This window comes from Calypte anna, chromosome 6 (assembly GCF_003957555.1).
Source record: "Calypte anna isolate BGI_N300 chromosome 6, bCalAnn1_v1.p, whole genome shotgun sequence".
Classification (NCBI taxonomy): domain Eukaryota; kingdom Metazoa; phylum Chordata; class Aves; order Apodiformes; family Trochilidae; genus Calypte; species Calypte anna.
This window is the reverse complement of record NC_044252.1, coordinates 7,402,122-7,414,691: the sequence shown is the minus strand read 5'-3', so window position 1 is coordinate 7,414,691 and position 12,570 is coordinate 7,402,122. Positions and strand designations below refer to the sequence as shown.

General features: G+C 34.3%; 1 protein-coding gene across 3 annotated transcripts in view; it reads left to right on the top strand.

Moving 5' to 3' along the window:
• BMPR1A (bone morphogenetic protein receptor type 1A) overlaps positions 1-10,227 on the top strand; it is a 77,937-nt gene extending 67,710 nt beyond the window's left edge. For all 3 annotated transcript variants that reach the window (XM_030452783.1, XM_030452785.1, XM_030452784.1), the window contains 8 exons: positions 1,106-1,205; positions 2,285-2,384; positions 3,184-3,328; positions 4,059-4,251; positions 4,636-4,933; positions 5,694-5,869; positions 6,605-6,735; positions 7,705-10,227. In XM_030452783.1, the coding sequence (XP_030308643.1) occupies positions 1,106-1,205; positions 2,285-2,384; positions 3,184-3,328; positions 4,059-4,251; positions 4,636-4,933; positions 5,694-5,869; positions 6,605-6,735; positions 7,705-7,830 (1,269 nt within the window). In that variant the 3' untranslated portion in view covers positions 7,831-10,227. The remainder of the gene's footprint in view (positions 1-1,105; positions 1,206-2,284; positions 2,385-3,183; positions 3,329-4,058; positions 4,252-4,635; positions 4,934-5,693; positions 5,870-6,604; positions 6,736-7,704) is intronic.
• Positions 10,228-12,570: the final 2,343 nt, after the last annotated feature.

The following is a 12,570-nucleotide window of genomic DNA, read 5'->3' as shown; positions in this document are numbered from 1 at the left end:
TTCTTAGTTCACTTAACAGAAAAATATAATCATAAAGATTTTTTGTCACAGATTCTGGAAGAGCTCCCTTAAAGTTTCATGGACATTTACGCACAGTTGACCAAATATGTTTGTTTTCCTCTCTGATGTATAACTTGTTTTCCCATTCCAGATGAATTATTTATCATTAATTGCATGGATATAATTTACTTTTGATTTTTAAGAGGCATAAGCAGACTGCTGCTGTTAGAACTTCTTGATCTGTTGCAAAAGTTGAAGCTGAAAACATAGTTAATAAAGCCTGGATTTATTTGGAAGATGGATATAGCACTACATGGGAAAATTAATGTTGCCTTGCAAGACTAGATTTTGCTTTTTTTGTCACTTTTCTTACATTAAACAAAGATTTCAGAGGTAATCACCAGATGGCTTATTTTCCTCCATTCTGCTGTCAAAATGCTTTCACTGGCTTTGGATACTTAATTTTAAATTTCTAGGACTTGAGTTTCTATATCATGTAGCTGACTGTTCACTGCTTTTTGGAAGCACTCTTGACTTCAGATACAGCTGTGAATGCTTAGGATTTCTGTGATTCAGACCTGAAGTGTCATGATGACCTCCTGAAATTGTTCTTGTATCTATATTGTGTCTTACCTTCAGTTTAATTCTTATGCCATTCCATCTTTTATAGGGTGTTCTGCAGATTTTTTTAAGCAAACAGTGCTGCTGAGTCCAAGAGGAAAACTTCTAAAAGGACTGAGATTTTTTTGCCAGAAGAGCAGTATTTATTTAACATACGAATAACTGCATTTGACCAAACTTAAAAATTTTGCAGCGTATGAAACAGCAACTTGTGTAGGAACAATTTATTTCTGTGCACCAAGTAAAAAAAATTCCATGAAGAATAAAAAACAGTAGGAAATCAGAATGTGTATACCTGAGATTAGGTGGTACTTGTCTGCCACTGTGATGTTGTCTCGTACCTTAGAATGTGGGGTTGAATTGTATTTTAGAATTACAGTAGCTTGACCTTTTGTCTGTGCTATGTTGTATCAGTGACATCACCTATCCCCATCCTAGCTGACTGCTTCCAAATCTAAATCTCCATTCCAATCTCTTTCACTAGGACTCACCTAAAGCACAGTTGCGTCGAACGATTGAGTGCTGCCGGACTGATTTCTGCAATCAGGATTTACAACCAACATTGCCACCATTTGATAGTACAGGTAAACCAGCTCCTAGATATTCACAGTGCTACTGATAAATGCTGTGTTGATTCTGTTCTTCCTGATCAACAGGTAAAAATAAGGAGAAGATGTAATCATGGTATTGCACAGATACGTTTTTTCCTTATTAATTTTAATATGAAGCTTTGTACTGCAGTTCATATTCACTCGTGGTATTTTTATTCTTTTACTCTCTTTCCTCATATATTGTATTGATAGGCATGGAGTCTTTTGATCTGTTTTTATTCTGTTTCCACAGCCTCTTCTTTTTAAAATACTTTTCTTAATCTCTGCTTTTGCATTAGCTTTTGCCAAGATGAATGTAGCTCAAAAACCAGTATTCTGACGTTCTTGAGTGTTATCTACTGTAAATTTGTTCTCTTCTTTCTATTGTTCCCAGTGAAAATAGTTTATATTTCATGCCATTAATCATTACTAGACAAGTTGAACTGGTTTAACTGTTGCTTGAATACTTTCTCAGAATCTTATTGCTGTAAATCCCTCATTTTTGTTTCTAAGAACAAACTAACAGAAGTCAACCAAAACTTAACAACTCCAAGATCTCATGTTAAATCCTTTATTAAAAAATGTAATATTTTTTTAAATTGTCATTCAAATGAAATTATCTCTGCTTTTCTGGTGTAAACACTTACTTTGATACTAAAACACCATAAAATACGTGTAATTTCATATGAATTGATGTATGCATCAGCTTTCTTGTCCCTTTCGGATGTTTTGCAAGTGTCTCCCTATACACTTGTCACATAATCCCAGACTGGTTGAGGGATGGACAGGACCTCTGGAGGTCCTCTGGTGCATCCCCCATCTCAAGGAGGACCACCATTTACACAGGAACATATCTACACAGCTTTTGGGACTCCACAGCCTCCTTGGGAAACTGTGTCAGTGCTTGCTCACCCTCACAGTAAAGAAGTATTTTCTGACGTTCAGACAAAACCTCTTGTGTTTCAGTTTGTGCACATTCTTATAGACAGTAAATGAAAGTATCATACTCAAACAGTTTACAATAGATGTTTAATACACTTTGGAAACTTTGCTTTTTTTCTTTTTTTTTTTAGATGGACTTTTTGATGGCAGCATTCGCTGGATGGCAGTGCTGATTTCTATGGCAGTCTGCATAATTGTCATGATAATCTTATTTAGCTGCTTTTGTTACAAGTAAGGAAAGCATTTGCTCTATTTGCAAAGTTGTAATTAATCTGTTGTAATCTAATTTTGTATTTCTGTGGATAGTAGAGTTCATCTTGCTAGGTAAAATTAAGTGTTCACAGCATAGAATTTAAGAGAATTTGATCCTTTCCTCTGGCTACAAAGCTTTTACAGTTTTCAAAGCTGCATATAACCTTGCTATAGCATACAGCTAACAGGAGTATCTTAATACTTTTGTTTTGGGATCTTCAGTCACTTCTGACAGTTAAAATTTCAGCTACATCTGAGATTCACTTCTATAAAGTGCTTTAGAAAACCTAAAGCAACAGTGATGTGTGTTATAACTTTTCCTTTTTCTGCTGTATTTGAAACTAAATATTTGACCAGCTGAGCTATGGAAATTCATGCAGGTTTAAGAGAATACTCCTGCTTCTGGCAGCTCTGGCTCTGTGCTGGACATGATAATTGTTCTAACAACTTCAGCAGAAATGTGCATGACAACCTTATCTGTCATAATTCAAGGTTTGGTCTGTTAATTTAAACCAAAATCAGTGGTGTTATGCTAATAACACAGTCTGTGAGCAGAGTATTAAAAATCCTGCTTTTACACTTGACTCATGATAAACTGACATGCTGCTGCATGCATTACAACTTCTTAACGTTAAAAAACTATGTAAGTTACATTTCTGGAAAAAAGATGTAGGAGAAGCTTTTTATTTTAAAGAACTTGGTAAATTTAAACAGATTTTTTCCTAGCTCAATTTATTACATGTTTTGAAGTTCAGCTCATCTTCTGTTATTTTTGCAGGCATTACTGTAAGTCGATGGCAAAGAGGCACTGTTATAATCGTGATCTGGAACAAGATGAAGCATTTATTCCAGCTGGGGAGTCATTAAAAGACCTTATTGACCAGTCACAGAGTTCTGGGAGTGGATCAGGACTTCCGTTGTTGGTAAATCATAAACAGAGTTTTCTTCACTGAACTGTTCTCAATCACATACATTTAGTTTGTACCTAATGCCTAGAACAAAGCAGTTCATCCATACAGTATATTAACAACTTTATATACAGTTACTGTGAAATACACTGTGCAAACTAAATATCTATGAAAGCCTATCTTCTCATAATTAAATAAAGTGCAAAATTCTCATAATTAAATTAAGTGCAAAATTAGATTATATTTTAGGAAAAGTGTTGGCATCAACAAAGTTGAAAAGAAAACTTAGACCCTACAGACATGAAAATAAAAATACAATGAATGGATAATACAAACATCAAATTGAGCAAAATCAATGTGTTTTCTTGGTGTCCACTGTCCAATAAAATAGATTTTCTTTTATTGCCTGATAGTTGTTCAGAATTTTTGATTCATTATCCTCTATAATGCTTGCATAAAATTATTAAAATAGATGATTAATTCTTTATGAAATAGAAATAGAATGAAAAAGAATGCATCTGAATTAAATAAGAAGTTGAGCTGATTTAATATTTTTGAGTTTTTTACACAACTCTTCCTTGGAAGCAGCAATAATGAGTTGGAAATGGAAAATAATAGAACAGATTTTCCAATGGAATAAAAATTTAAAGCAATCCAAGTCTGGGATGCAGCTTGTGCAGGTGCTTTTAGTTAATTACTAGGTTTCCATCCACTCATTTTTCATTAATTTTTTTTCCTTACCTAGGTTCAGCGCACAATTGCCAAACAAATTCAGATGGTGAGGCAAGTTGGGAAAGGGCGATATGGTGAAGTGTGGATGGGAAAATGGAGAGGTGAAAAAGTTGCAGTTAAAGTGTTTTTCACCACAGAAGAAGCCAGTTGGTTCCGAGAAACTGAGATTTACCAAACTGTTCTAATGCGTCATGAAAACATCCTTGGTAAGGAAGCAGTGTGTTGTTTGGCTGCTGGAGGGCTTGTGTGAGGGAAAAGAAGAATTTTTCATGGGTGGCTTGAGGGGTATTTTATGGCTTCTGCAGAATAACCATGTAGGTGTCCCTCCCTTAATGTATGCTAATAAAATGTTATTAAAAGGGTAGAAGTTTGCTGCTATTGTTTAGAAGGTGTGTCTGCAGTCTCTTTACTGGAAGTCTGGAATGGTAACCTCATATATGGTTGAAATCTGAGCTTTGACATTATTGGTTTTCAGAAGAAGAGCAACTATCTTTTCATACAGTCCCATAGAGCTTTAGAAATCCTTCCTAAACCCATTGCATAAAAAGTTATGTCCAAATAAATTTTAACATTGTTCATGTGTTTTATAGGTTTCATAGCTGCAGACATTAAAGGCACTGGCTCCTGGACACAGCTTTACTTGATTACAGATTATCATGAAAATGGATCATTGTATGATTTTCTGAAATGCACTACGCTGGACAACAGAGCTCTTCTCAAACTGGCATATTCTGCTGCATGTGGTCTGTGCCATCTACACACAGAAATTTATGGGACACAAGGCAAGCCTGCTATTGCACATAGGGACCTGAAGAGTAAAAACATCTTGATAAAGAAAAATGGAACCTGCTGCATTGCTGACTTGGGTCTTGCAGTCAAGTTTAACAGGTAGATGAACAAACCCTCTGTAATGGGAAAACTTCTATATAACAGGGTTTTTTCAATGCACCAGATGTCCAATTTAAAAGGAAGATGGAGTTATTTTGTGTTATGCTTTCAGTGGGTTTTGTTGGTTTTTTTTTTAGTAAAATGCTATTATTCTTTTGTATGCTGGTAAGCATAAAGAGTAAAAAAGTTATTGAGAGAACAATTAAAAGGCTCTTCTGGAAAAAAAGTAGTTTGGAAGAGCAGAGGGAAGAGGAGGCTGATTCATTCATTATTCAAAACTGACCTTTCATAGTTCTTGCTATCATGTATTTTCATTATGAGTTACCTCAAAAAATTTGAGCAGTGTAAAGGGTGAGCTGAAACTTAATAGAAAAAGTAGTATTATAATAGTATTTGAATACTTTTTCTTTACTTTAGGCTCAGTGGAGCCAGAGAATTGGCTTTTGCTACAGTTAGAGCCTGAATGAAAGCATAAACCTCTTCAAATAATTTGTATGAATAATTTTTAATAAAAACTAAGGATGAGCATACTTATCTTCACAGTGGTTTTAAATCCATTTTTTCCTGTTTTCTGTATCTTGCAACAGAAGCAGGAAACTGTCAACTTTCATACTCACTATGATTTTTATCATTGTCATTGTGGTATCAAGAAGGAAACAAAAGAGAGAATTTCATGTGTAAATGGGAGCTTTGCAGGGCAGTGATGGCATCATGCAGAATTCTTGTAACAGTCCATGAATTTCCTAATATTTTCCTACAGTGACACAAACGAAGTTGATGTTCCCTTGAACACTCGAGTGGGAACAAAGCGTTACATGGCTCCAGAGGTCCTAGATGAAAGCCTGAATAAAAATCACTTCCAGCCATACATCATGGCTGATATCTACAGTTTTGGGCTGATCATTTGGGAAATGGCTCGGCGCTGTGTCACAGGAGGTAAACTTATAAATACTCTGTGTAAATCTACCTGGTCCTTGTATCAATTTAACAAAACTTCTCCAGCAAATAATATAACAAACCTGCTGTATCAACAGGCTTCTGTTCTTTAAAAGCAGTAGGAACAGTCTGTCCAGAGTACAGCTCAGGGTACTCTGACCTAAACCTTTTTGCTTGTTACAGTTAAATATATCAGGCTTTTTTTTCTTGCTTAAAAAGCAAGAGTTGTCTGATCTGCAAGAAACAGTGGGATGCAGATGTATTTGACCCCTGTGCTGTTAATAAAACTTTGAATATTTATATTATTTTTTCTTATTTTCTTGCATTTCTGGTGTCATTCAGTTTTTTCCTTTCACATATTTTTGTGACTCATCCTTTTCTTTCAGTCTTATGACCTTGTGTAGATCTTTACTGGTATTTTCCCATCTTATACTTCCATCCTGTTTCTTTGTAGCATATACTGGATTAGGAGATGTAAAAGTCTACATGGCTATCAAAGTCAAAGGGAGACCGTAAGGAATTATTGTAGCTATTAAACTTAATAATAATATTGGAACTTTTCTGGTGAATGTTTATAGTTAAAGTTTCTCTTTTTTATCACAGTGATGTGGTACTACAATATGGTGGATTGCAGTCACAAAATTAAGTTACTTTTTGCTCTTGGCTAAGGAAATCTGAAATATATAGATTTTAATTTTTTTTTAATGGTTCTTGATCTTTCACAATTGTCTCTAGGTATTGTTGAAGAATATCAGTTGCCATATTATGACATGGTGCCAAGTGATCCATCTTACGAGGACATGAGAGAAGTGGTGTGTGTCAAACGCCTGCGCCCTGTAGTATCAAATAGATGGAATAGTGATGAAGTGAGTATGCTGAAAGGAAAAAACTACTTCAGTTTATTTGTATGGAAGGGTATTTTAGTTTAATAAATACTAAAACATTGTGAAAAAAGGACCACATTCAAACATTGTTATTTTTTAAAACCTCACAGCAACAACAGGAGAAAGATATGCTTGAATTCAAAGGAAAATACCGTGGTTTTGCATGTATCTTTTCAGAGATCTGGGGGGAAGGTACCTTTTAGCAGCCTCCAAGTGCTCTGATACTGATACAGCTCTGATATCTTTTTATATAGTGGAGCTAAACTATGAATTTTTTGTTTTATTGTTCTTAATGCATATAGTGTATTGGTTTTGTTGCATAAAGTATCTCACAGAATATGGAGTTCTTTGTTTTTATAGACTTCCTAATTTATTTTTATTTTTCCTGTTTTACTGGTACATTCCATGATGCATCTAAAATATTAAATTAAGATGTGTTTTTAAAAGGCCACAACTTCAACTCAATAAGTAATAAAACTATTTCACATTGCAAGCCAGGTAGGCCGTATCTTTTCTTCCCCAAATCTTTAATTGAGTTTTTTCTATATTATTTTTTGACTTCTGAAAGAACTTTTATCAGTTTGTCATCATCACTAAAAAAGTTATCTATGTTTTTTCTGTTATTGGTACCATTTTTTGTACTGCTGGTCTTCAGTCAAAACAATAAGGTCTGGTAATGCATATTTGTGAAACAAAAGAAACGCTTTGGTTAGTTTCAGATCCTGTAAAAGGAGGCAGTGAAGGGGAGGGAAAAGAAGGGCTGGAACATGATTTGGGGGTTTTTAGGTGACCTATTTATAATAGTTCTCTATCACCAGTTTTGCAGAAATTGTGGAAGTTGCACATTTGGAATTAGGAGTTTTATAGGTAGGGCTTGGCAGCAAACCAAAATTAAAACACCTCAGGTCTCTCAGTTGTTACAACACTGTTCCTTTGTTTGTTATTTTACAGTGTTTAAGAGCAATATTGAAGTTAATGTCTGAATGCTGGGCTCATAATCCTGCTTCGAGGCTCACAGCCTTGAGGATCAAGAAGACACTTGCCAAGATGGTGGAATCACAAGATGTAAAGATTTGACAAAGTAAATTGACATTGGAGAGCAAAGCTGGACTCCTAGATCTTTTCACTCAAGCATGGGTGAGACCTATGTGGAAAGAGGAAATAACTGAGATTCAGTATATTTTCTCAGCACACTTCTACAGGCTGCTAATCAAATCTTTCAGTACTTCATAGACTGTGATACTGAGAGCCTCTACACACTACGTATATGGACAGCCTTCATAGAATACACTTTTTGGTTTTGTTTGAGCTGCATTGAGACTTCAGTCATATTTAGTGAGTCTCCAGTAAAACTCTGGGTACTGAATTGAATGTTCAGATTACAGTGCTTTCTGTGAAAGCCTAACAAGCTATATGGATTCAACAGAGATGGAGAATATAAGCTTTTTTTTGCCTTCTACCTGGTAAAACCTAGTCAGTCCATATACCAAGTTTTTGTGAAACAGCCTGTAAGTTATGAATCTGTTTGTGATACTACTCAATTTAACAGTTCCTTATGCTTTTATGTGTGTGCCAGGATTATTTTGCTGTCATTTGGAATAGATAAGAAAGCATTTAAATGAACAAAAGTTTTGTAGTCAGGGCTTCATGCATTTTGTGGCTCCACAATCAGATTTGCTGCAGAATTTACTCCTTGTCATTAAGTTATCTTCCAGAATCTCAGTTTTAATTTTATTTCTGTTACTGGTTTGATCACAAGGAGAATTGGAAAATGTGAACCATTAATAAATTAAGAAATGCCTACCTAAGTCTGTAAAGAGTTTAAACTATCTCTCTTAGAGTCACAGGCTGCCTTGTTCATCATGCTCACAGTCTAGTGGACTCCATAACTAAATGACTTTGAAATTTGGCTTACTTTTCACAATGCCACATGCAGACAGTGTTTTTTAATATTTTGCATCATAAGAGATGAGACCACTGATGATGTGTTTTGCCTTTCTACTTTACTGGGACTCACTGGCAGATGCCTGTCATACTCTGAACTTCTTTTCCATACAGGAGGGAATCAGTCAGCTTTTTCATCATGTGACAAAACTAGGCAGAAGATACATTTTGAAAGGATAGAGAACAAGTCTAATTTACAGACACAAAAGAAGGCAGGAATCTTCACTCAGAAGATTAGAAAATACAATAATGGTCAAGACCAGGAAAAGTGAATATATGAAGTGTTGAAGTCCACAACGTGCAAAAGGTTTTGAGCTGGGTGCCTAGATGTAAATCCAGCAGGCCACATCTGTGGGCCACTTAGTGGACAGTTACAAAATTCAAGATTGATAAGATAAATCAATGGGTGCTTTAAATTCTAGTTAGGCACATTTGGGAGGCCTGGCATTGAAAGATTAATTCATTAAGATAAAGTGAATTAGCATAATTGCAAAATTTGTTCCTACTGTGCCAACTATTTGGCATGTATAGGAAACTGTAGTTCCCTCCTTTTTTTCACTGATCTGGACAAGTTTGTTAAAAACCTGAACCCCTCCATGAGGTTACTGTAAAGCAGAATTAGTGATCTATAACTCCTTTGGCACTTCTGCTATGAATTCAGAAACCATAACCCAAGCTGAAGCATCAAATGCATGAGTCATCTGAAGAATGAACACACAATATTGGAACCATTGAATCTATTTGATAATTTAAGTGCCTATTACTTTGTACTGTAATCTTGTTCTAGATAACTTTAAAAAGGGAATTTATTTATATAGTGTTTTGTGCTTTAGTAAAAAATCCCACCTAGTCCTAGGTACGTGTGTACAATCAGGTACATGCACACACACACACACACACACACACACACACACACACACACATGCACATTTTGCCATAGTAGAGATTTGAATAAAAATACTAGGAATAGTATTAAAATTGTTGGGAAAAAAATGTTAGAGCCTCAAAATGATTTATGCCAGATTATTTGTTGTCTTTAAAATATGTATGTGGAGATTGTTTTGATACGTTTAAATTACCCTTGAAAATCCAACTGATAGAAAACAATGTAATGAAGAACTAATGTGATTCGTGAACAATTACAACCTTCTAATGTTATTTTTGTTTTAATTCTGTTGTTCACATAATGTAAATGGTCAGGCAAGAGATTGCAGTATTTTTATTTTCTATTGTGATGTACAGGTTTTATTTAACAGTTCTACATATTTTATGGAAACCGAGCTATTTTGAGGGACATTTCTTTTTTTTTTTTTTTTTAAATAAAGTCATTACTTTTGTTCAGTAATGCCTTTAAGTATTAATATGTATTCTGGCTTAAAAGTTCACAGGTGTGTCAAATATGATTTTAACTTATTTGAAAACAGCAAGAGCTGTATGATATTGTGCCACAATCCTCATGATAAAGGGCTTCTTAAAAAAACTTTTTCTCCGTCCATTGCCAAGAATTATATGAGGAGTTTGAAACTGTCAGTCATGTCTTTGTGCATAGTTTTTGCACAAGTAGTCAGAAAATAGTTGGTATGAGCCAAAAAAACAAAGGGATAAGTTGGGGGTTTTTTCCTTCTCTATGATTTTATCAAGAAGAATGAAAAATGTTTATGTAGGTACCCTGCTAGCTTAAACTTTTAGAGTATGGAGGTCTATTTAAATTAACCCATTCCTATTTAGATGATTTAAAAATATTTTTCTATGAATTTCCACAGCATTATTAGCTGTAAACTTCTTTTGTGAATTCTTTGATTAGTTTACCCTGAGTCTTCAGGAAGCTTTGCTGAAAAGTGTGAATTTCAATAGTTTTTAATATTCTTTAATATTCTCTTCTCCTCCGTTCTTTAGGCATTTGTGTGGCAGTAGGATGGTGATCTTAGGCAGACATCTAAAGATCAGAATTGATTTTCACTTGAAGCTTAACCTTAATTTTTCAGAACTTCAGTTACTGGGTTCATCCTTAGATATCATGCATATGCAGTTTTCAATGCTAGGTGTTTAGCATTCCTGGATTCCCTGATATTCCAATAATGTTACTGCTTAAGAACCTGATTGCATAAAGCACTTGAGCACATACCTACATTCCATGCAAAATCATGCACTGCTTGAAGCCTAATTATGTCCACACTGATATTATAGAAATAATTTCAGGGAAAAATAAGCAAATTAACAAAAACCCAAAAAATTACAAAAAAACAAAAAACAAACCAAAAAACCCACACCAAACCCCCCAGATTTCATTAAAATTTTGCCCACTAATTTTTACACAGCTAAACATAATCAGTGCAGATTCTAAAGCTAACTTGTTGCTTGTGCAAAGCTGTAGAGTTCAGAAGGGTGAGAGAAATTATATTCTTCTATTAGAGTGTGATTAATCTCATTTTGTTGGCCAAAATTTTGTTTTAAAAAACAAAAAAAATCCCCCCAAACTAACAAATGTTTGTTACAATTTTTTTAAAAATATAACATCATAAGTATGGAAAATATCTTGTGGAGTATGAAGACTGTGCCTTGGAAGTTCTTAAATATTCACAGGCAGATGGGTTTTTTTTTTTGTATTTATTTAACCAGCTCTATATGATTTCAGTTAGGTGGAAAATAAGTCACTTATATACTTTTTACTGTTACAGCAATTGAAAGGAAATTTTTTGTGTGTTCATGGTTAATGTGTAAATTCTCAAGAAACTTGATATTCCTAAGGAAAAATATAGACTTACATTTATAGCTCATTCTGAATTTTACTCAATGTAATTTTTCCTGTGGCTTACTCAAGAAAATGAGTCTTCCCAGTATTCATCACTTTTCTCCAACTATTTTCTTAGACTATTTTGAAAATTTAAAAGTAAAATTAATATTTTAAATTACCACCATAATAGTCTAGAGTAAGATTTTAGATGCTGATCTAAATGACCATTTGAATGTGTTTGTAAAACAAAATAATCTGGATACATTTCATCTTGGCAGTCTATATTTTCATGGTCTAAAACGTTGAAAAGGAGAGATACCAAGTTAAAAAGCATCCTTTGGCTATTGGAGTTATTTTTAAAGGGAAATTACATGCTCATCTTCAGACAAATATTAGAATGGTCCAGCACTTGCTCATTCTTCTGACTGTTCCTCTTGAAGTCAAAAGTCTTTATCCTGTGCCCAGTTTTTAATCCAAGTAGGGCAGATGTCTGGAAATGGGTTGCATCAGTGTTGCATGATACAGTGCTTTATGGATCTGTGGTGTCATAGCAGAAGTGTAGTGCACATTACTTCCAATTTTTTTTAAACAAATCTCATGTAATTGTTCCTTTGTAATATTTTACCTTTGAATGCAATGATAGAAGCCCACATCATGTAGTGACATTTGTGCTCTGACATGCCGTGCCCAAAGTGAAATGTATTATATTGTATACAAGACGAATAAATAACATTGTAGTTAACCTAGAGAAGATGTAAATAACATATGAAAGAAGAGTGGAACAAGACAAATGATCACACTCGTGTGTGTTATATGCCAGAAGTGTAGAATACTCCTTTAAAAATGTAACACACTAATGTATTTTGTATAGCATCTGCTTTAAAAGGTGCCTTATTGAGTTCACCATGAACTGCTTGTTCTGTACACAGATTATGTCCAATGTATCATTTTTAAGTAAATAACCTTATTTTAGTACACATTAGTTATGTGTTTTGTTACTATAAGATTTTTGCCTTAAAAATGTAATTACTTGGAAATCGTAATGCTGTAACTAAATAATTCCCTCCTTTTTAATACCTTGTTTATGTTTGTTTTATTTTTTCCCCACAGTCTTTGAATAAGTTAATGATCACTTTTGT